This window comes from Vidua macroura, chromosome 6 (assembly GCF_024509145.1).
Source record: "Vidua macroura isolate BioBank_ID:100142 chromosome 6, ASM2450914v1, whole genome shotgun sequence".
NCBI lineage: Eukaryota > Metazoa > Chordata > Aves > Passeriformes > Viduidae > Vidua > Vidua macroura.
In genome coordinates, this window is record NC_071576.1 from 36,000,291 (window position 1) to 36,020,953 (window position 20,663).

The window sequence follows — 20,663 nt, forward strand, 5'->3', positions numbered from 1 at the left end:
TTACAGGCCTCCTTCAGGTACTGAAAGATGGCAATAAGGTGTCCCTGGAGCTTACTCTTCTTTGAGCTGAGATGCTCCATCAGTGTCAGGGGATCAGCTGTGATGATCCCACCCTGCCATGGGTGCTGGCAGGGATGCAGCAGTGGCTCCAGGCAAATCTGGCATCTCCCAGTACGTGTAGATCCACGCCATTCCTGCTTAAATTCCCCCCACCCCCGCCTGAGTGTGGGAAACCGCATTTATAAAAGAAGCCTCAGCTTGAATGCAGACACAACTCACAGTGTACTCAACAGCTCTGGAGCCATGGGGCAGGTCAGTACCCGCTCCCTGTGCCGGGCCAGCTCCCGCGCCTGGCAGAGGCAGCTGCCCTGGCCCGGCCCCGCGCCTGCAGCCCCACGGGGCCGCAGCCCCGCGTGGAGCCCCGGGACAGCTCCCGCCCAGGGACTCTCCTCCATGGCCCCCTCCATCCGCCTGTCGCCCGCCGCCCGCAGCCTCTTCGATGAGCCGCTGGCCATCGCCGTGCAGGGCCTCGGCCCGCGGCAGCAGGTCACTCTGCGGACGTCCTTGCGGGACGAGACCGGAGAGCTCTTCCAGGCCAGTGCCCTCTACCAGGCGGGCGACGACGGGGAGCTGGACCTCGCCCGCTGTCCTGCGCTGCCGGGAGGCAGCTTCTCCGGCCTGGAGCCCATGGGGCTGCTCTGGGCTCTGCAGCCCCAGAAGCCTTTCTGGCGGCTGGTAAAGCGGGATGTGCAGAGCCCCTTCCTCCTGCAGCTGGAGGTGTTTGAGGGCCACGGGGAGCGCCCGGGGCGGCTTCTGGCCCGGGCGCAGCACGAGCGGGCGTTCCTGCGGGACGGGGTGCAGAGAGTCCCGGTGCGAGAAGGGAGGATCCGGGCAACGCTTTTCCTGCCCACTGGTGAGTACCAACTGCAGCCATCCTGCTTTCTCTAAACCGGTGTTTTGTTCGTGAAGGTTGTTCCATGACCTCTGTGAAGGAGTCTATTAAAGGCCCATGTCCTTTCCCCCATCCTTCCCTCCCTCTCCCATGCCAATGACCAGCCTGACCATCCTTCCCAATTCATCTGCCCATGCATGTGCCAGGACACGGCTGCAGAAGGGAGAGGAATAACCATTCTTACCCGGGGCTTGACGTTACAAAAAAAAAAGAAAACAAAAAAACAACCATGAAGAAATTCACAGCAAGTGAATGTGACTGTGCCAGGAGAGGTGCTAGACAAGAAGCTGCAGAATACAGTGGTGGGGAAGGGCTCTATGACAGTCATTGGCATTCTTACTCACTGGGAGGGGTTGCAGTTCTCTCTCCTCCCCCAAAAGCAACTAACTATAGTAACTATTTGGTGACCATGGCCCACCATATTGGGGTGAGCATCACCAGTTTGTAAAAGAGGGAAGACGAGGGGCTCAGGAACATTTACAGGGAATAAATCTTTCCAGCAAGAAAAGACAATTATCTAATTGCTCCGGAAAAGGTGCAGAGCATCTTTCGGAGATGTAAGGATTGCTCAAGACAACACTTGTCTCCAGCATCTTCTGGGCAGCTATACCAAGGCTTTCCTGACAGAGTCCAAGGTATGGGAAGGCTGATTTCACAGACTTAGCATCCACCCACAACAAAACCAAGACTCCCTCCCCTGCCTTACCTCCACCCCCACCTGCTGACTAGGACAGAGAAGAAGCCACCTGCATACACTTTATATCCAAAATGTCCTACTTCCCCTGAGCTGAGGCACTTTCAGTAAGTCAAATGCTAGTGCACATCCTCCAAGTCCCCTGACCTCCACCTTTTGCCTGTGTTTTAAAACATGACCCTTGCCACACATTGCCTGGCACTTTGAATTGTTTCGTAGGCACTTTGAGTTGTTTCCTAGGCAGAGGATAAAAAGCATTTATCCCCATCCTACTGCCACCACAAACAAGCTTCAACTTAGCAGGACTGTAAACTCAGTCTGTAGTCAGTATTTCTCTTAGTTCTATTTGGAGATGTGTTTCACAACCATGATTTCACCACACTCAAATTGTCCTGCACTGAGATACCCCATCATGATTTTCAGTTCCTGAGCCTGCTCTCTACACCACACATCTCACATTCAGGTTCAGTAGTTGGATACTCCTCAGCAAATGGCATAAGGCTATGTAGAGGCCGAGAGCTCAAAGGGCTTTTGCTACAATACTGTCGCACCTCCCTTGAGCACCCCCACGGCCTTGTTCAGCTGTACCACCTCCTCTGGGCTTGTTCAGTGCAAGTCCACAGAAGCCTGCCACACTCAGCTGAGCCATGGGCCACAGACAACTGCACTCCTCGCCCCTGGCCGCACAGCCACTGCTCTGAGTGCTCACAGCCTGTGAAGAGCCAGTAGATGTGCTGTTGTCTCCATGCAAACAGACAAAGCAGCACTTTTGACAGCAGGGCTCTCCTTGATCCAAGGCAGAGAGTGAACAGATGCTGTGCTCGCTCTCTCCTCACCTCTGACACCCTGCAGCACATTCCCATCTTCCACCTGCAGCCTTACCTGCGGATGCATGGGCCACTGTGGTGCAGGCTGTGAGACTGTGGTAGAAGGGCATCCCCAAAGGGTGGGAGGCATGAGCCCACTCAGGCCTGTGGCTGTCCTGAAGCCAGAAGTAGGTGTGAGCTAGGTCTTCTCCACTCCCCAACAGGTCCAGGGTCACCTTCTCTGGCCTGTGGCTTGTGGGGCTTTCTTGCAGATTGCAGTCCCAAAACCAATCAGGCTGAAGGAATGCAACATGCAAAGCATTCTCTTTCCCTGCACTGGCTGGACAGGTTCAGGATTCTCCCAGGATGAGGAAAGAGCATCCTGGACCAAGAAAGATCCAAACAGAGATCTGCTGATCATCCACTGAGATACCTGCGGCATCCTGTGCAGAATTTGATACTGATGCTGCCAGACATGACTGGCAAAAGGAAAAAAGTAATGGTTTGGGTGACTTACAGCTTTTCAAGGGATCCCAAATATTAAAAAGCCACAATACAAACAAAAAATCTTACAGTTTCTAGTTTGCATTGCATCTATCAAACCATGATACCTTGAGGATTCTTATAGTGGTAGATGAAGCACTTGTTTTTACAGGGCTGCTTACAGGAAGAGAATTTGGAACAAGATTCTTTTACCAAAGACTCTCCACCTGTTGGCCCTAAGCACAATGCACAGTACTGCTGATTCCTAAAACAAATAAAGGTTTGCACCTTACCTAAGAGGTTCTGTTTATGCACTTTTTTTCCTCTGCAACACACTCTAGAATTTTTTCAGGTGCTGACACTGCACAGCTGACTGATAGTGTCTTTTCCCCAAAAGATGCTTTTCTGCAGTTCCTGTTTGGTACCTCATTTTATGCATTCCAAACCGGAAAACCACTGAAAAGAGTAATTTCAGGCAATTCTAATCTTTGTCTTGTTTGCTCCAGGAGAAGACACCTTTCCAGGGATCATTGATATACATGGACTTGGAGGAGGTCTTTTTGAGCCCAGAGCAAGTCTGCTGGCCAATCATGGCTTTGCCACACTCGCCCTGGCTTATTATCAGTTTGAAGATCTGCCCCAGGAACCAAAGGAACTCCACCTGGAATATTTTGAAGAGGCAGTGAACTATATGCTGCAGCACCCACAGGTAGGAACACCCGTAACCTCTGGGTTCCAGGAACCAATCCTGTAAAGTCCTCTCACTTTGCCCAAGTCATCTTTGGAGGAAGCTGCAGAAATAGTCACCTGGCAGGGCTGGCCTTTGCAAAGATTTTGGGTCTCCGAGTTCTTGGAAAGAGAAGGGGCAAGTATATATGCACTGGAAGAGGGGTGGAGAGAGAGACAGAGAGACAGAGAAATATCACAAGAGACAGATCAGATGTAACCAGGTGGGAAGTGTGTGCAGGAGAAAGCCTTCATGAGTTGCCACCAAATGTCCTCCTACAGTCTCAAGAGTGAAAAGTAAAGAGCATCTGCCAGGGTCTAAGACTAATAATTCATAGATGTGACCTACAAGCTGTCCCCAGATGGATGAAATCATGTCCCCCACTCCTGGCTGATTTTGGCGTACCAGGAAACATTCTGATTGTGAGTGGTTTGAAGTACAGTGTGAGGAGGAATCATAGGGGGTGTGGGAGGGTGTGCCTGTCATTTCCAGAAGGAAAAGGATTCATTGCTATAACTTTCTTCATGTGGTTTTGGAAACTCTCAGCATTAGACAATCTTGCCCTCCATGAATCAGCTGTTGTGCTTTTCAGCTCAGCACTGATGAGCATTTCCTCCTATCTCCCAGGTGAAGGGTCCAGGGGTTGGCCTGCTCGGTTTCTCCAAAGGAGGTGAAGTGTCCCTTGCCATGGCTGCCTTCCTGAAGAACATCATGGCTGTTGCTTCCCTCAATGCCCCTGTTGCTGCTACATGTATTCCTTTCTCTTACAAGGATAAAACCATCCCCACTGTGACCGTATATGAACACAAAGCCAAGGCCACTAATTCCAAATTTCTTGATTATTCTGATGTCATTGATGATCCTTTTCAAGCCCCTGGCAACCAAAGCCGGATCCCACTAGAGAAAGCTGAAGCACAATTTCTATTCATGGTAGGCCAAGATGACCGTGTTGTCAAAAGTGAGTATTATGCTACTGAAGTCTGCAAGCTTCTGCAGGCTCAAGGGAAGGAAAATTTTCAGATTCTCTCCTACCCTGGAACAGGGCACTGCATAGACCCACCCTGTTTCCCTTTGTACCACATAGGAAGCCACCCCGTTTTTCACAAGCGAGCAGTCCTGGGTGGGGAGCTCAGGGCTTATTCTAAAGCTCAGGTTCATGCTTGGTCACAGATCCAGGCATTTTTCAGAAAGTATTTAATTGCTAACTAATGTGCAACAAATAATGTGCAAGCAACACACAATTTTGAACAACCAGATCTGATAAATTCTACTACAGTTATCAGGTCAAACCTTGTCACAGCTGTACCAGTACAACTACAATATCTTCCATACCTTTGCACATCCATAACAAAGAAAATAAATGGGTTTGCCTTTTCTGTTCCCCTCTCAACCTTTTTGCTCAAGTGTCAAGAAAAGGAATGGTGGTTTTTGCATTAGTCTTTGATAAAACAGGTCATGTGCAAAATGCACAGTTACGTTTTTTGAGTGGTTTCTATTCCTCTAATACTTGACAGTGCTTTCCATGTCACTGTGGTCTCTACATGCATATGCTATCCTCAGGTCATACTAATTGTCTCTAATGACAGTTTTGGAGCAGGGATTTCACTGCTCTTCTGGTGACTATGTCATTGCAATGGAAACGTCTCTGACTTCTGTGCTGCTGGAAATGTGTAAGAATGGCCGCTATGGCCAGGATGCTGGGCTGTCTCTGGTTAAGCCTTGGGAAAGGTTGTTTGCCTTTTGTGCCTTCTTTCCATCTTCCCTTCCGAAGGAAGTGCTCTGGTTTGTGGATACTTCTGGCCCCAAGATATCATGCAAAAAACTTTCTCTTGAATTTACAGCCATTTTGATCTTCTCCTACATGATGTGGAACACTTTAATCTTTGTTACTGGGATGAGAATTGTAATAAAGAGAGTCTTTTGCTGTGCTTTGGTTAGAAGGAGGGTTTGCAACTTGACTACTTTCTCATCCCAGGGTGAAGGCTTAAGAAAGCTTGCAGCAACTTGGGATCAAAGGTTGCCCAGGTGGGAACAGGAGACCATAGAAGACGGACACATAGCCCCCTTACCTTCACTCTCTTCCACAGCTCTCGTGTCACCAAGCATGGAGCAGAAGGAATTTTGCTGAAGCCTCCAGGACCCTTTCCCTTAGCATCTGTTCCCGCATATGGTCAAGCCTGTCATCAAATCCAGTAGAGTAAGCCACAGAACGTTGTTCTCAACAATAGGAGTAGTTGCCACACATTCAGGGCTGGACACCAGACAACATACCCAAATGCTAGATGACAGAACACCTCACCTGTTTGGAGAGGTAATTTCCATGGTGAATGAAAGATTGCCCGATATCACTGACCACTTAATATTTCCAATTAGGGCGATGCTCAAGATTCCCTTAGATGTTTCCACTCCTTCCACACCTCTAAGACAGACACGGAGCTCAGAGACTGAGGCATCCCTGCCTGCATCTCCCAGGAAGAGTGGGAGCTTCAGGAAACAGCTCTCCCTCTGCAGTTCCTTTTGGATCAGAAGATCCATCTCTGCCTAAGATGGACTGAATGACGCTGTTTTTTAAATCCTTACACAATCCATTACTAGAAGAGCCACATGTTTCCTGACCTACCTAAATAGTCTGTGAAAGTGCTCCTCCCTTATTGCTCCTGCATCCCTGACCACCCTGATCATCCTTCCTAATAAACCTGGCTGTGCAGCTGCCTAGGTCGGACAGAGCCTGGTGGACACATAACCCACCTTTCCCGTGCCTTGGGGTAACGAACAGAGAAGCAGAGCCGGCAAGGAGACAAGAAGCAATGGCGAGCTAGTGTTGGTGTGGCTTCTCCCCACCTCGGCTGGAGCTGGCCCTCGCTGTGGTCTCTTTGCTGAGTGGCATGGCACGGCTCGGCTGTCCCATCTCTGTACGGTCTGTCCCACACCAGCCCTTCCCTGTCCAGTGAATTCCGACTGCGATTCTGCTCGGTGGCTCGTCTTCTCCCCACGTCTCCTGCCCGCAGCCACCGCCTGGCCCGGGAGAGCTCGGAACACCGAGGAGCTCGCCGACGCCCAGACGGGTTTCAAGGACTCGGCAGCCTTTGGATGAAGCCTCCTACAGCCGGGGAAGGCAGCGGGGGGAAGACAGGAGAGCAGGCAAGCATGCAGGGAAGTAGGGAGGCACGGAAATCGGCAGGCACGCAGGAGGGAAGCAGGCGGGCGGGACAAGGGAGCTGCCGCCCCGCTCCTCCCCGCCGGGGCGTGCCAGCGGCACTCCAGGCCCGAGCCCGGCCCCGGTTCCGCGGGGATCTGCCCCAGCATCCGCCCCCAGGGGCGGGAGCGATCCGGAGCCATGGGGCAGGTCAGTGCCCGCTCCCTGTGCCGGGCCAGCTCCCGCGCCTGGCAGAGGCAGCTGCCCTGGCCCGGCCCCGCGCCTGCAGCCCCACGGGGCCGCAGCCCCGCGTGGAGCCCCGGGACAGCTCCCGCCCAGGGACTCTCCTCCATGGCCCCCTCCATCCGCCTGTCGCCCGCCGCCCGCAGCCTCTTCGATGAGCCGCTGGCCATCGCCGTGCAGGGCCTCGGCCCGCGGCAGCAGGTCACTCTGCGGACGTCCTTGCGGGACGAGACCGGAGAGCTCTTCCAGGCCAGTGCCCTCTACCAGGCGGGCGACGACGGGGAGCTGGACCTCGCCCGCTGTCCTGCGCTGCCGGGAGGCAGCTTCTCCGGCCTGGAGCCCATGGGGCTGCTCTGGGCTCTGCAGCCCCAGAAGCCTTTCTGGCGGCTGGTAAAGCGGGATGTGCAGAACCCCTTCCTCCTGCAGCTGGAGGTGTTTGAGGGCCACGGGGAGCGCCCGGGGCGGCTTCTGGCCCGGGCGCAGCACGAGCGGGCGTTCCTGCGGGACGGGGTGCAGAGAGTCCCGGTGCGAGAAGGGAGGATCCGGGCAACGCTTTTCCTGCCCACTGGTGAGTACCGGCCATGCCGGGCTCCTTCCCATGCGTTGCTGCCTCTGCTTTTGGTCCCCGCAGTCGCAGGCCCGGAGCCAGACCGCCTCTAGGCTCCCCTAGCGCCCCGTACCAGGCAGAGGATAAGGGGGAGCTGCGTCTCGCCAGTAGGGACTGGACATTTCTCAAGGCGTGGCCTGATCAGCTCGACCAGCTTGGATCTGCTGGCCGTGCTCCTCACACGGAGCAGCCTCGTGGTGAAGCTCGTGTGTCTGTTTAACTGACTTCTATTGGACATAAAGGCATTGATCTCAGTACATGTTTTGTTCCCAAATGCCATGGGAGGTGGAGTTAGCCAGTTTTCAAGGCATCTTTCCATCTGTCTGTTTTTTAGGAAAATCGGGTGGTAATTCTTTTGAGTAAGTGGAAGATGCTCTCCTAAACTGTGGAGTTTAAGTCTGCGGCATCCCTTTCCAGCTTTTCCACACATCCTGAAGTTTGTAATGTCCTAATTGCTGTAGCCCAAGTTGCCTTTTGCTGCCACATTTGTCCCCAGTTCTTCCCTGCTTGTGAGCAGGTCAAAGAAAACATTGGAGAGACTTGCCCTGGCAGTATTTTTGTCAGAGAATAATGAAAAGGGCCTGTGAGGTTTTCAGATTGCCAGACTAATGCTGTGTTGTCCTTCCATCAGCTGTTGAGATTTCTGCTAGTTTTCTGTAGGAAACCTCATCTCTTGCACTCCCTTGGTTCTGTAGTAGCCACACCCCACCACATCCCACCTTTCCTTCCCCTCGTGATACATAGGTTTTCACCAAGCATGTCTCTGGAACCCCAAGGAGCTCTTCTGTGTATCACGTGCTTTCCCCTCTCCCTTTCTTTCCTGTCTGTCCCAGATAACTCTTTCATGACAGTGCTACAATCGTATGTGCTGTGCCAGCCAGTGCCCTGGCCACTGACTGCTCTGACTTCATCTGTTTCCTTGAGGCTGGAGGTGAATTTCTAGTTCTTGCTTGTTACACACATTTGATGTTAGTCTGCAGACACCTGAGGGAAGCCTCACCCTCTCTCCTGAGCAGGAATGGAAGTCTCCCTCTTGGCCTCCTCCTTTCCATATTTGGTTAGTACTTTGCAGCAATCCCTCTCAGCTCTGGACTTCAGTCCCTGTCCCATGATGAACCTAACTTAATGCTTCCCTTACCAGGTAAGCAAGGCTGGTTTCACATACTTTCTTCTCTTAATCCCAGAATAAATGACTGAGGTGCATTTACACTAAAATTGAGAAGCTGGAACCATCAGAAGATGAGATTTTTTTGGATCAGCCATCTGAGAAATGCACTAAGGAGAAGCCTGCTGGGTATTTTTGAAGCAGAGCTTAATACATTTGCAGTGAATTTACATGATACAGAGTACTAATTATGACTGCCAAAAGATCCCTTCTTTTCCAGCTGCCTGTTTCCTGATGCTATCTAAAACATGTTATCTAAAATTAGCAGACCTGCTAATTTGTGCTAGTTTGTTTAATCTTGAAGCAATGTAGCCATTTCATTAAAACTGTCACAGTAATTTAGGACCCTCAATACCATTCTGCTGCTGTATTTTTTTAATACACATTTCCAGGCCTATGGCTTTGGAATATAAATTAAAAATTGTGGGTTAATGTGTTCTGTTATGTGGTCTCTCTCAGGAAGTGGCCCCTTTCCAGGAATTATTGACTTGTATGGAACTGGAGGAGGACTCCCTGAATACAGGGCATGCCTGCTGGCCAACCACGGCTTTGCTGTGCTGGCTCTGGCTTTCTACAGCTATGAAGATCTCCCCAAAGGGATGAAGGAATTCCACCTGGAATATTTTGAAGAAGCTGTAAACTATATGTTACAACACACCCAGGTTGGTTTGTTCATTGACTCTCACTACAGTGAACTCTCATTAGTTAGGTCCTGTCAGACTATAGATGGGGCAGAGCTGCTGAACTCAAAATAGCATCTCTGTTGAGTTGGCTGTTATTGTTTTATATCTTTAACTCCCATTACAATGGCTCTCTGGGAGACTATTCCAACTCTTCCTTTTGAACTGGCCAAGTGAAACAGTGACACATTGGTCACATACTGGTAATTTCTACTCCATTCAACCCAGTGTCATAACTAGGGTGCTAGTTTCATGGAGGCTTACTGGACTTGCAGTGGGGATTTTAAATGTATGCTCTGTAGAACATCCTTCAGAACTAAATGTCCTTTTCAGTTGTGGAGTACATGATAGCCTTCTGTGATCCAGGTCTCAGGGAAACCAAGGAAACTCAAGGAAGTCCACCAATACACATTTGATGCTGTGTATTTTATAAGCTGTTAAAATCACTCCAAATGTTGGTATTTCATAAGTGTGGGTTTTAGTAGCTAGTTGTGCACTTAGGGATCCTTCTAACTCAGCACCTCTTGAAAAAGAACCCTGTTCAATTCTGCATCTCCTTATAAGTAGCTGTGAGTGAAAATAGCTAGAATTGCACAAACCAATTGTTTCTCTAGAAAATGAAAATAAATACCTTCCTCAATCTCAGAAAGATGAGTAGTTGTTAAAGGTCTTGACTGCTTTTTAGTCACCTTAACCTTAACTGCTCATGCCACCTCTCTGCCCAAAAAAATCTGAAAATTGCTTCCCCCTGCATTTTTCCCCTTGAGACCAGTACAGTACCATTGCCTCCCATTAACACCTTCACGTGTTTTTAATGTGCTGCAAAGTTTCAGCCATATTTTCTAATTTCCCCCTTCCCATATTTCAAAGTCAGTGGGTTTGAAGCCTGTTAGACTAGTGATAAGACACAGAAGGTGTTAGATTCTGATGCTGTCTCAGAGCCTACTTGCCCCTGAGAGTCTTTGGATATTGAAGAGTTGTGGTTATTAGCTAACCTTCTCCCAGTATCCTTACAGGATTTCAGCACCCAGTAAGGTCATTTAACTTTCCTATTCTAGTTTATTTGCCTTGTGTAAAAGAAAATGAAGGTAACCTAGTCTAGATTGACTCCAGGGGACTGTACAATTCTCCTAGAAAAATGGTTTTAATAGGTTATATATTTAAGATAAATTTTAATGAGTAAGCTACCTCAGACTACTTCCTGTGAGTTAGATACCAAACATTCTAGAGAAGCGGGAGAGCAGCTCATGTGGAGCCTGCTACCCCACACCAGCTTCTTAATAGGGGAACCTTGACTATAAGAAATACATTAACAAAAGTGATGACAATATCACAGTCATTGCTGACTTTGAGCATTTTGCACTGAAAGAAAGCAACTGCAGAGGAGGTCTTCCCTGTTCCTTCCCTCTTCTTCTCTCAACTGCATTATAATCTGGGACTGCACGTTTGCAAGCACAGCTGTACTCTCTGTTTCGGCACTGAACCTTGTAGCTTTGTTAAGATGATGCCACAGTCTCAGTAGGGCATAGCATCATAAATCAAGCACAGAACAGTGCCTAGGATCCCTCAGACATGGGCCCTGCACACAGGACCTCAGATGTCTGTAGGTGGGGTCCAAATCTGGGACAGACACAGCTGCAAACATGGCAACGTATTAAAGAAGTGGCATGCCATGGTTCATTGCTTGTGGTTTCTCTTCTTTCACCTCCAGGTTAAAGGTCCAGGAATTGGTTTGCTTGGACACTCAAAGGGAGGTGACCTGTGTGTCTCCATGGCCTCCTTCCTAAAGGGCATCACAGCCACTGCCCTTATCAACGGCTCGGTGGCAAATGTGGGTGCGGTGCTCCACTACAAGGACATCATCATTCCACCCCTTGGTATCAATCCAAAACGCATCAAGGTTGGCAAGTCCGGGATTGCTGATATTATTGATGCATTGAACAGCCCTCTAGAAGGGCCTGACCAGCAAAGCTTTATCCCTTTGGAGAAGGCTGAGTGTTGCTTCTTGTTCATTGTTGGCCAGGATGATCACAACTGGAAAAGTGAATTCTTTGCAGTTGAGGGGAGCAAACGCTTGCAAGCTCATGGGAAAGAAAAGCCTGAGATAGTCTGTTATCCTGGAGCAGGACACTACATTGAACCTCCCTTTTTCCCGATGTGTGCAGCCTCAATGCACCTGCTATTTGGCAAGCCTGTGATGTGGGGAGGGGAGCCCAAGGCACACTGTGAGGCACAGATAGATGCTTGGCAGCAGATCCAAGCTTTCTTTCATAAACACCTCACAGGCAAGCTGTCTGGAACATCCAGTAAGCTCTGATATGAATTAGGTTACTTTACAGATGAAGATGCTGGTTTTGTTAAATGTTTTGTTAAATGGCTCAGAATGAGAACAAGGACTATCAGAGAATAAGCTATTAGGTTTCTTGGAGGATGATGGTGGGTGAAAGCAAGACAGCAGCTTCCTTTTTACACCCTCCTCTAATCTTGGCTAAAGGCCTTGGCCTCCTATTTTATGTAGTACATGGTTATGAGCTGTGGAAAACAAATGGTGGTAAGTTTGTGTGCTTTGAGTGTGAATTAAAGTGGTAGGTAACTCATCCAAGCTGAGAACCAGGATGAAAACATGCCTTGGCCTTCTCAGAGGAGATGTATGCCATTGCCCAGCTTTGTGTTCTAGTTCCAGTATTCCAGTTTTTCTGGAAGCAGTAATCTGCCTCCAGTAATCTTTCTGTTCTCCCTGTGCACTTCTCCCTCCTTTGTTGCTCCTTGCTCTTCTCTCAAACCACTAAAATGCATCTGCCTTAAAAATATCTAATATTTCACTTACCAAAAGCAGTACTACTGTGCCACTGCCTTAAAAATATCTAATATTTCACTTACCAAAAGCAGTACTACTGTGCCAGCACCCTCAGGTAAAACTTCACATTTGTAGGCAACAAACAGCCCATAGCTTGATGTGATGTTCTGAGAGCATGCAGTAGAAATGAGACATTTAAACAGTCTGTGGAAGTTCATAAGCGTGAAGAAGCAACATAACAGGTCCTGTTAGGTGTCATCCTGGAGTCGCTCCCAGGTGTCTCCTCAGCACGGCTGGGTATCGCTGTGGAGATCCACAGTCGGAGCTCCCTGCCTGTACATTCCCCAAATGCCGTCTCAGCTGCCTGCTCCTAAGCGCTGCTGAGAGCAGCCCGGCTGCTCCGTGAGGCGGCCTGGAAGGGGCCGGAGGCGGCCGGCCCGCTGTGGTGGAGCGGGGCTCCGGCTGCACGCCCGCTGCTCTCTGCGCAGCGGGGTGACCGCTCGGCCCCGCCGGGATCGTCAGCAACTTTGTGCACCCAAGCGTGGGGTTGAAGGAGAAGACGCTGGGAGTTGCCGGCGCATTTGCACTGTGTGTCCGAACACGTAGTACCCGCCAGTGCTTGCAGCCCGACCTCTGCTGTTGCCTGTGCGTCAGGCCTGTTTCAGCGTTTTGTATCCACCGTACTGTAATGGATTAAAGGGAAACTTTAACCGCTGCCCACGGCTCGCTGCTCCAGTCGGTTGGATGGTTTGGGGGAGGCGGGAGCGGCCCGCCGCTGGCTGCTTTCCGGGGCTGGGGGGCGGGGAGGGGCTCTGCTCTCTATTGGGGACGCCTGGAAGGGGCGGCGGCCGCGGTACCGATATTGCGGGCGGCGCGGCCACACCGCGCACCCGCCACTGCCGCCGCCATGTGGAGAGCGCTGGCCGCCGCCGCCGCCCCGGCACGGGCCCTGCTGCGCACCCCGCCGGCCCGGCGGGCTGCTAGCCTGGCCGTGTCCCCCACCGCCGGCCCGGCGGACGAGCGGGTGGAGACGCGGGTGGCGGGGCTGAGCCCGGGGCAGCCGGTGACCCTGCGGGCCGTGGCGGCCGATGACCGCGGCTGCCTCTTCCAGTCGTGCGCGCATTACCGGGCGGACAGCCGCGGGGAGCTGCACCTGGGCACGGACGCCTCCCACGGCGGGGACTACACCGGCGTGGAGCCCATGGGGCTCTTTTGGAGCCTGGCCCCCGCCGGCATGGAGAAGCCGTACCAGCGGCTGGTTCCCCGCAACACCGGCGCCCCGATGAAGGTGGAGATGTTGGTCCACGAGGGCCACAGCCCGCCCGGCTCCATGCCCGGGCCCGTGGTAGCCAAGGCCGAGGTGCAGAGGTTGTTCACGGCCCCCGGCGTGCGGAGGATCCGGCTGAAGGAAGGAGTCGTAAGGGGCTCCCTTTTCCTGCCGCCGGGTGAGTGCCTCGTCCCGAGGCCGGCGGGACCCCCCGCCTTCCCTGACCAGAGCAAGGAAAGTCCCGTAAAATAAACCCTTGCAGAGGCTGTCACCCGGGGAATCTGCATTCCCTAACAGCGGAACGCTGCCCTGCACACAGGTGGCCCTGAACTCTTAAGAAGATATCCCGAGTGCTTGTCGCGGCAGGGCCCGGCTTGTGCGCGGCCGCCCCGCCTGGTCCTTCTCGGCGGCACCGAGCAGGGCGGGCACGGGGAGGCGGCTCTTGCGGGACGGGCCGGAGCCAAGGGAGAACAGGGGTTGTAGAGTTTATTTCGTTGCTGTGCCGTGGTTTTTCAGTAGGTTTGATGTTTGCTCTGGAGTACCAGAATCTAACATCCAGAAAAGCTGATGCGCTTCATTCTGTGAGCCTGTGCTGAATGTCCCAAGGATTTTACCCTAAGTAGGACTGAATTAAAAAGGTATTTTTCTTCCCTTTGAAACACAAGCCAGGAAGCAGAGCAGCAGATGAAATTCTAAAAAATACATGTATCTCACCTCTGTTTCTACAGAGTGACTACAGTTAGTAGTTGGGTTGCTTTTGTGGTATAAAACCAAAATGGATTTATGAGCAAGTTCTGCCTGTTATGCTTATGAGATAGTTGTGCTTTATGAGGTGTGATATTCTGATGGTCTGTGAGTGGTGATGGAAAATTAAACCTTACACCAGTGATTGTGTTTGTACACTTGAGCTATGAGTTAAACTTCTTATAGTTCCCTGAGTGTTGTGGGTACTGGAACTGCCCTCCACATTACCTCTAATTTAAAACTACTTTGTTCAGCTACTCCTGTAAGTACCACTACAGTTACTAAGTATTTTCATTCCAAACCAATGAATTTTATCCATTTAGATATGGATCCAAAGTCCACTGAGGAAAAAAACAACAGAGATTGAACTTTGAATTTCAGATGTTTAGTCAGCATGCTAGATTTTCCATCTCCGAGACATTGTTTTGATCTGTCCTGCCTTAGAGGATGAGTTTGATTTCTGCTGAGCTCAGTGGGAACCCAGACATATGCAAGATGAAACTGCATTTTCCCCTTTAGAAAGTCTGGCATTGTAATAGTGATGAAATGTCTGGAATCATTGCTTAAATGATATTGCCATCCATCATGATGGAGGATCCAGTTACAGCATTATGACCATACCCTTCTTTGCTCCAGGGACAAAAAAAAGTTAATATTTTTAAGATAGGAATCTTAAATGTGAACCAGTCTTATTAAAACTGAGAGGACATGAGTGGCCTTATGATGTAATTTTAATATGAAAGCGATTTCTCAATTCAGGAATAAGAGTTACGGATGTGGAGGTTTGTTTGTTCTTAAATGTTGGTAAAGTTGTCTAGACCATTTTATCCTGCTTTTTAGTGAGCTCTGCAGGAACGATATACTTGGGCCTGTGTAGGTACTCAGAGAAGCAGTCCAGGATCCTTGTGCAAGTTAAAGGGTGTCTTCATGAGAGAGAAACACATTCATCTGTGACTATGTTCTGATTACATGCTCTTGCTAGAAAGCTTTCCAGGTAGGAGTGATGATTAAATATGTATTTTCTTGCCATATAGGCTGGCTGCTGCTAACTAAATGTTACTGCTGATCATAGCATTATAATAAATTTATCCCAACTTATTTTCTCTCAAGTAGAATATCAAACTTCAATGAAAAAAATATCAGAACTGAACGAGTAAGAACCCAAAAGCATGTTTCAGTCCCTTTCTGACTTCTTAATGCTTTATTTTGGGAGGTTTCCACCATTTAGCATGTCTTATACAAAACTTCCTTTTCTCAAGTGTGTTGAAATGCCAGAAACCTTTCCTTCAGCACATAGAGGTAGTTTCAGAGAGTTAACACAGTCTTGCAACAAGTGTGTCCTCTTTGTGCTGAGATGGTTGTAGTGAGCTGGATCAGGGCACATCAGACGTGACATCTGGTGGCCAGGGGAAAAAAAAAAAAGAAAAAAAAATTTGCTTGCTTGGGGTCTTTAAAGCTCCATTAAGTAGCATCTTTAGACTCTAACCTAAGATCTCCTGGCTTGGCATACAAACGTTTTACAACATGACCTTGACTGCAAAAGCACGGCTGTTGAAAATTGTGGTTCTGATTATTTCTTTAGTTTGGTGGGACAGATTGTACACATGTATGTGCACATATATCTGTACATCAGTCCTGCACACACAACCGCACCCACACAGCTCTCAGTTCGGCCTTCTGTCTCGTCACTTCTGCAGGAGCAGTTCTCCTGCCACGGCTTACAGTGCTCATGTTGAGAGAGAGCTAGTAAGTCCAGTTGATTTTAACAATGGGTTATCTTTGTTGGGCTTTGCTCAATGCAGTTTATTCCAGAGTTTACATAAGTTCTGTAGAATTTACTTCAAGGGCTCAGTACTCTTGCCTCATTACTCATGAGCTTGCACTTTGCTAATTAAGAAGCGACTTTGTGGGAAAATAGCTGACTTGGTGTATGACTGGTCTGAGGGCAGGAGGTTAAGACCATGGAAAAATACATTTAGAATGATTGTTGTTATTTTTTGTTGGGTTTGTTTGTTTGCTTTGGGTTTTTTGTTTGTTTGTTTGGTTGTTGTTTGTTTTTTGGTTTTTTTTTTGTATTAAAAAGCAAAACCTGTAACTTCATATATTTTTACAGGAATGTGAGGACTTGGACCTATTCTTAGTTTGATATAGCTGGAGTGGGATACAGCACTGGTTCTCTTAAATCTCTGCTGTGCAAATGGAAAAATAATGACTATTAATAGCTAATGTCTTATATGGCTATTAATAGCAAATGTCTTAAGCATTCTGTATTTTGTTGTTCACTCTTCACCAGATAGTTTTTTGTGTCCTGTTTGATAACTTTTCCTCTGTAACTCTTCTCTTTAATATAGGGGATGGTCCCTTTCCAGGAGTGATTGACATGTATGGGGATGAAGGAGGCTTGATTGAATTTAGATCCAGTCTCCTGGCTACCCATGGTTTTGCTGCTCTTTCTCTGCCATATTTTGACTTTGAAGATCTTCCTAGGGTCTTAAAAGAATTAAAACTTGAGTACTTTGAGGAGGCAGCAAGGTTCCTACAGCGTCACCCAAAGGTGAGTGCAGTGAGAAATCTCTTGGGACTAGGGAGGATTTAGCAGTTATGCCTAAGTGGTGGTGGTTGTGATTTTTTTTTTTTTTTTTAAATTTTTTTTTTAATATTTGACTATCAGTTTTTGCTGGGCAAGCTTAGGTCCAATAGCAGCCTATGCATATGACTGGGGAGAGTGACTTTCTTCCATCACAAAGTATCTGTTAAATTCATGCTGGAGCTAGAAGACTGCTGATCAGTAGGATAGTGAATGCTGGAGTATCCTCCAAACAGGACCAGTGGTGATAAAAATGTTTGGCTTGTTTGGGTTTTTTTCTTACATGAAAGCAATTAGTTTTAAGAGAGGATGATATGACACTGCTCAATAGTAGTTGAAAGAATGAATTTGATAATGTGGGATGTTGCTTTCAGTTTTACTTTCCAGGCTAGAAAAAGACAAGACAAATGCTACTTATCTAATCCTTCAAATGTCATTTGTGAGGTTATTTTTCTGAGACTTGAATTTCCTGTTACCTGTTTTAGGAAAATGAGAAAAAATTTGCATTAACATATGGAGTAGGGACCAGGTAAGGACTGAGTGATGGTATGCCTTGTGCCTGACTGCATTTTTTCTGGGGTTTAATCTCTCCTGGTGTCTCTGAAAAATAAGACCGTAAACAGAAGGAGGAGCGTGGGTCCAGACTGTCACTTCCCAACAGGTTACATCAATAATTAACTTAACCTTTTTTTTAAATAAAACAACTCCAAAGTCAATTAATGGCTAACCCCATTATAATGTATGCTTCCTTTATTCCTTTCTTCCTCTCTTCTCCACCCCCTATCTTATCTGAAGGTGAAAGGACCAGGAGTTGGAGTGATTGGGACTGGGAAAGGGGCAGAATTAGCACTCTCCATGATCACCTTCCTGCCAGAAGTAGTGGCTGCTGTCTCAATCTCTGGCTGTAGTTCAAATACAGTTGCAGACCTCCATTATGGTCAGATGACTCTGCCCGGGCTGCGTTTTGATATGAAGAAAGTCAGTGTCTCTGACTCTGGTGTATTTGACATTTTTGAAGCTCTGGATGACCCAGCGAATCCTGCTAATTCTCCTAGCGTGATCCCCATTGAAAAAGCAGAAGGTCACTTTCTCTTAGTGGTAGGGGAAGATGATCGGATGTGGAAGAGCTCCTTATATGCTGAGCTGGCAACCAGGCGTCTCCGCCAGCATGGGAAAGAGAACTTTGAACTCCTGAGTTACCCAGGAGCAGGTCACCGAATTGATCCTCCTTCTACTCCATTTTGTCAGGTAGCTATGGATCGTGTTTTGGGAGTGCCTGTTCTGGGAGGTGGAGAGAGCAAAGCACATGCCCATGCACAGGAACACTCCTGGGGAAAGATTCAGGAATTTCTGCACTTGCATTTGGGATGAACACTTAAACACATGCAAGCTGTTGCAGATCTGCAAGGACTGAACTTGAGCCACCAAAATGACTGGTGATGACTGGTGAATTGAAGGGATTGACTGAGACAAGCCTTGAAATATGGAAATAACCAGATGACTAGTTAGTTACAAGTAAAAATCTAAAAAGAAAGAGATTTATTTGGAGCAGCCTAAGTTAATTTAATTAGGTAAACAGAGGAGATGTGAAACAACAAGCAGGCTGCACTATAGTACAAATTTGACAGCTCAAAGTGGTCATGATATGAAGAAACAAGTACCTGAAGAGAGTAGTAGGTACTTCCTTGCTTGCAGTATTTACTCCTCACAGAATGTTAACAGGCAGCCTGCACCCTCAACAGTGCCAGACAGGATCACACCTCGGCAATGACAGATGATAAACATAGACATCCAAATCATGAATGACTCTGAGTCCTAAGCTACCTTACCCCAGAATTCTCCTATTTACAGCCATATATACTTCAGAAATGTTTTCCATTTACACAAAGCTGGAGATACCTACTTGAAATGAGGTTCATGTACTTACTGTGGTCTTCTGGTGACAGTCTGTTTCTTTCCAGAAAGAACTGTGTGCTGAATGGGAAAATGAAGAGTACTTTCCCTAGTCTTCCAAGAAGAATGGCAGTACTAGCACTGTCTTGTATTTGGGATGTACCTGTCTGTTTCTGTAATGTCTTGGATTGCCATTTGACACTCAGGGTATTAAGATTCTGTTGGATAGGTTAGAGCATGCCTAAATACAGCCATTAAGTTAGGGATTAATTACTTGTGGAACTCTTTAGTAGTGATGTCAACAGATGCTGACAACTGTTCTTAGGGAGGAAGCAGAGTTGGGAGACAGAAAACCTAGCCTGTAGATTTAAACTGACTGTAAAAAGCTGTCACCTTATAGTGGCGATTAACTCAGAATCATACCAAACTAACAGTGCCCTCCAAAAAAGCACCCAAAGCCAAATTTAGGATAGCTTTTCCATGACTACCTGAGATTTTTTTTTTTTTAATTCAAATTCATTTTTGGCTAGTGCCTTTTTTCCCCTCACCATTCAGGTAGAAAGAAACAACTTCTTCCCAAATGAGTTGATCTCTCAAGAGGGTCTTGCTGAAATAGTGCCAATGAGGAAGGCCTGTTTAAGGAGGGTCTCTATTAACAACATTTCTCCTTCCAAAGTCATTTTGTCAGACCAGTTTGAGAGCTGCCCAGGAAGATACAAAACTTTCATTATTCAGGTATTCAGTTTTGCTTTGCTCTCAGGGATCTCTCTCCAGTTAACTGTCATTATGCTGCTGCTCAGTCTCAATAGCTTTCTGCAACTCTTATTAATCCTTATCACTTTATTGAAGTCACATGTTTTTCACACACAATCAATGCCAACTGAACAATTTATCCATCCATTCTTTACAAGAAAAGCTCCATCCTGCAAACTCCACAAAAGATCTCTTCATGCGTGGTCTCTAAACTCCCTCACCAGCTGAATAGGCTTTTGCCAAGTCATATCTGGTGCCTGAACCTCTGCTAACATAAGCAGCCTCAGAAGTCCAGGACCAGAGCCTGCTGCAATGTGCTCCTTGGTGTCACCTGTAATTGTCAGACTGCCTTTTTTTCCAAACTCATTTCAAGTGGCAACTGTAGGAGAAAGGGTTGTCTGTTGTGTGAAGGTTCCTGCTTCATCCCATGTCTCTTCAGTAGCTGGAGCTGTTATTAATTGTGCAAGAGCAGCACCTCTCCTATCCCTGTTCTGACACTCTCCCAGTGCCAATACCTGTGCTCCACACTGCAGTCCTACCTCAGCATATGCATTGCTATGCAAGATTGCAATCTGGAGGTTCAGGAAGTAAATGCTAAGTTGGAAATAAAAAAAAAAAAACAAACAAACAAAAAAAACATGTAGATTAAGAGTTTGCAGACTTAATTTCTAAAGCACAAGTTTTTAAAATAATTTAGTTTTAGATTTTGTCAGATACATGCAATTTGAAAGAGAAGTAAAACACTTTCTTTATTAAAAAGCAACCATGTGTAAGAATTTGATGTTACGTATTTGTTTGGAAAAGTGAATGATACTTTGTTTTAAAAGGAGGAAAAATTAAAAACAATGTAATTTTACTGCAAAGAGCCTTTTTGTCAATGAGTCAGAGTTTCCTAGACAAAATAATTAATAGAAGGACCTGTTGAAAACTAGAAAACTTTTGCACTAGCATTTTGTATATTTACAATGCTACCTGGGGACCCAAGAGGCATTGCAGGCACTCTGCAGAATGTGTAACTATTTCCTGCAGTGTATATTAAACTGAGTGCCTGATTATGGCCTTACAGCCACGTTATTTATATGGGTTTACATTCACAAAATTGTTAGGGTTTGAAGAGACCTCTGGAGAT

The 20,663-nt window shown here is 47.7% G+C and overlaps 3 protein-coding genes across 5 annotated transcripts; all 3 read left to right on the forward strand.

Moving 5' to 3' along the window:
* The first annotated feature begins 303 nt into the window (after positions 1-303).
* On the forward strand, positions 304-4,972 carry LOC128808664 (acyl-coenzyme A thioesterase 5-like). Its single transcript, XM_053980034.1, has 3 exons — positions 304-913; positions 3,442-3,644; positions 4,290-4,972. The coding sequence occupies exons 1-3, from the start codon at positions 304-306 to the stop codon at positions 4,869-4,871; spliced, it is 1,395 nt and encodes a 464-aa protein (XP_053836009.1). The 3' UTR covers positions 4,872-4,972.
* Positions 4,973-6,571: 1,599 nt separating this feature from the next.
* On the forward strand, positions 6,572-13,005 carry LOC128808662 (acyl-coenzyme A thioesterase 1-like). 3 transcript variants are annotated; one of them, XM_053980033.1, is made up of 4 exons: positions 7,636-8,579; positions 8,665-8,789; positions 9,273-9,475; positions 11,205-13,005. In XM_053980033.1, exons 2-4 carry the CDS (start codon positions 8,774-8,776, stop codon positions 11,808-11,810), a joined length of 825 nt encoding a protein of 274 aa, XP_053836008.1. In that variant the 5' UTR covers positions 7,636-8,579; positions 8,665-8,773; the 3' UTR covers positions 11,811-13,005. The 3 variants fall into 3 exon arrangements, with proteins under 3 accessions (XP_053836006.1, XP_053836008.1, XP_053836007.1); XM_053980031.1 differs by lacking the exons at positions 7,636-8,579; positions 8,665-8,789 and adding an exon at positions 6,572-7,609; XM_053980032.1 differs by having other exon boundaries at positions 7,636-8,789.
* Positions 13,006-13,197: 192 nt separating this feature from the next.
* On the forward strand, positions 13,198-20,397 carry LOC128808334 (peroxisomal succinyl-coenzyme A thioesterase-like). The gene is made up of 3 exons (XM_053979292.1): positions 13,198-13,735; positions 16,653-16,855; positions 17,684-20,397. The coding sequence occupies exons 1-3, from the start codon at positions 13,198-13,200 to the stop codon at positions 18,257-18,259; spliced, it is 1,317 nt and encodes a 438-aa protein (XP_053835267.1). The 3' UTR covers positions 18,260-20,397.
* Positions 20,398-20,663: the final 266 nt, after the last annotated feature.

Excerpts from the sequence above, each read along its gene's own strand:
- LOC128808664 (XM_053980034.1), top strand. The coding sequence starts at position 304 with ATGGGGCAGGTCAGTACCCGCTCCCTGTGCCGGGCCAGCTCCCGCGCC. Across the intron at positions 914-3,441 it reads AACGCTTTTCCTGCCCACTG|GAGAAGACACCTTTCCAGGG; the intron begins GTGAGTACCAAC and ends TGTTTGCTCCAG. Across the intron at positions 3,645-4,289 it reads ATATGCTGCAGCACCCACAG|GTGAAGGGTCCAGGGGTTGG; the intron begins GTAGGAACACCC and ends CCTATCTCCCAG.
- LOC128808662 (XM_053980031.1), top strand. The coding sequence starts at position 7,000 with ATGGGGCAGGTCAGTGCCCGCTCCCTGTGCCGGGCCAGCTCCCGCGCC. Across the intron at positions 7,610-9,272 it reads AACGCTTTTCCTGCCCACTG|GAAGTGGCCCCTTTCCAGGA; the intron begins GTGAGTACCGGC and ends GGTCTCTCTCAG. Across the intron at positions 9,476-11,204 it reads ATATGTTACAACACACCCAG|GTTAAAGGTCCAGGAATTGG; the intron begins GTTGGTTTGTTC and ends TTTCACCTCCAG.
- LOC128808334 (XM_053979292.1), top strand. The coding sequence starts at position 13,198 with ATGTGGAGAGCGCTGGCCGCCGCCGCCGCCCCGGCACGGGCCCTGCTG. Across the intron at positions 13,736-16,652 it reads CTCCCTTTTCCTGCCGCCGG|GGGATGGTCCCTTTCCAGGA; the intron begins GTGAGTGCCTCG and ends TCTTTAATATAG. Across the intron at positions 16,856-17,683 it reads TCCTACAGCGTCACCCAAAG|GTGAAAGGACCAGGAGTTGG; the intron begins GTGAGTGCAGTG and ends TCTTATCTGAAG.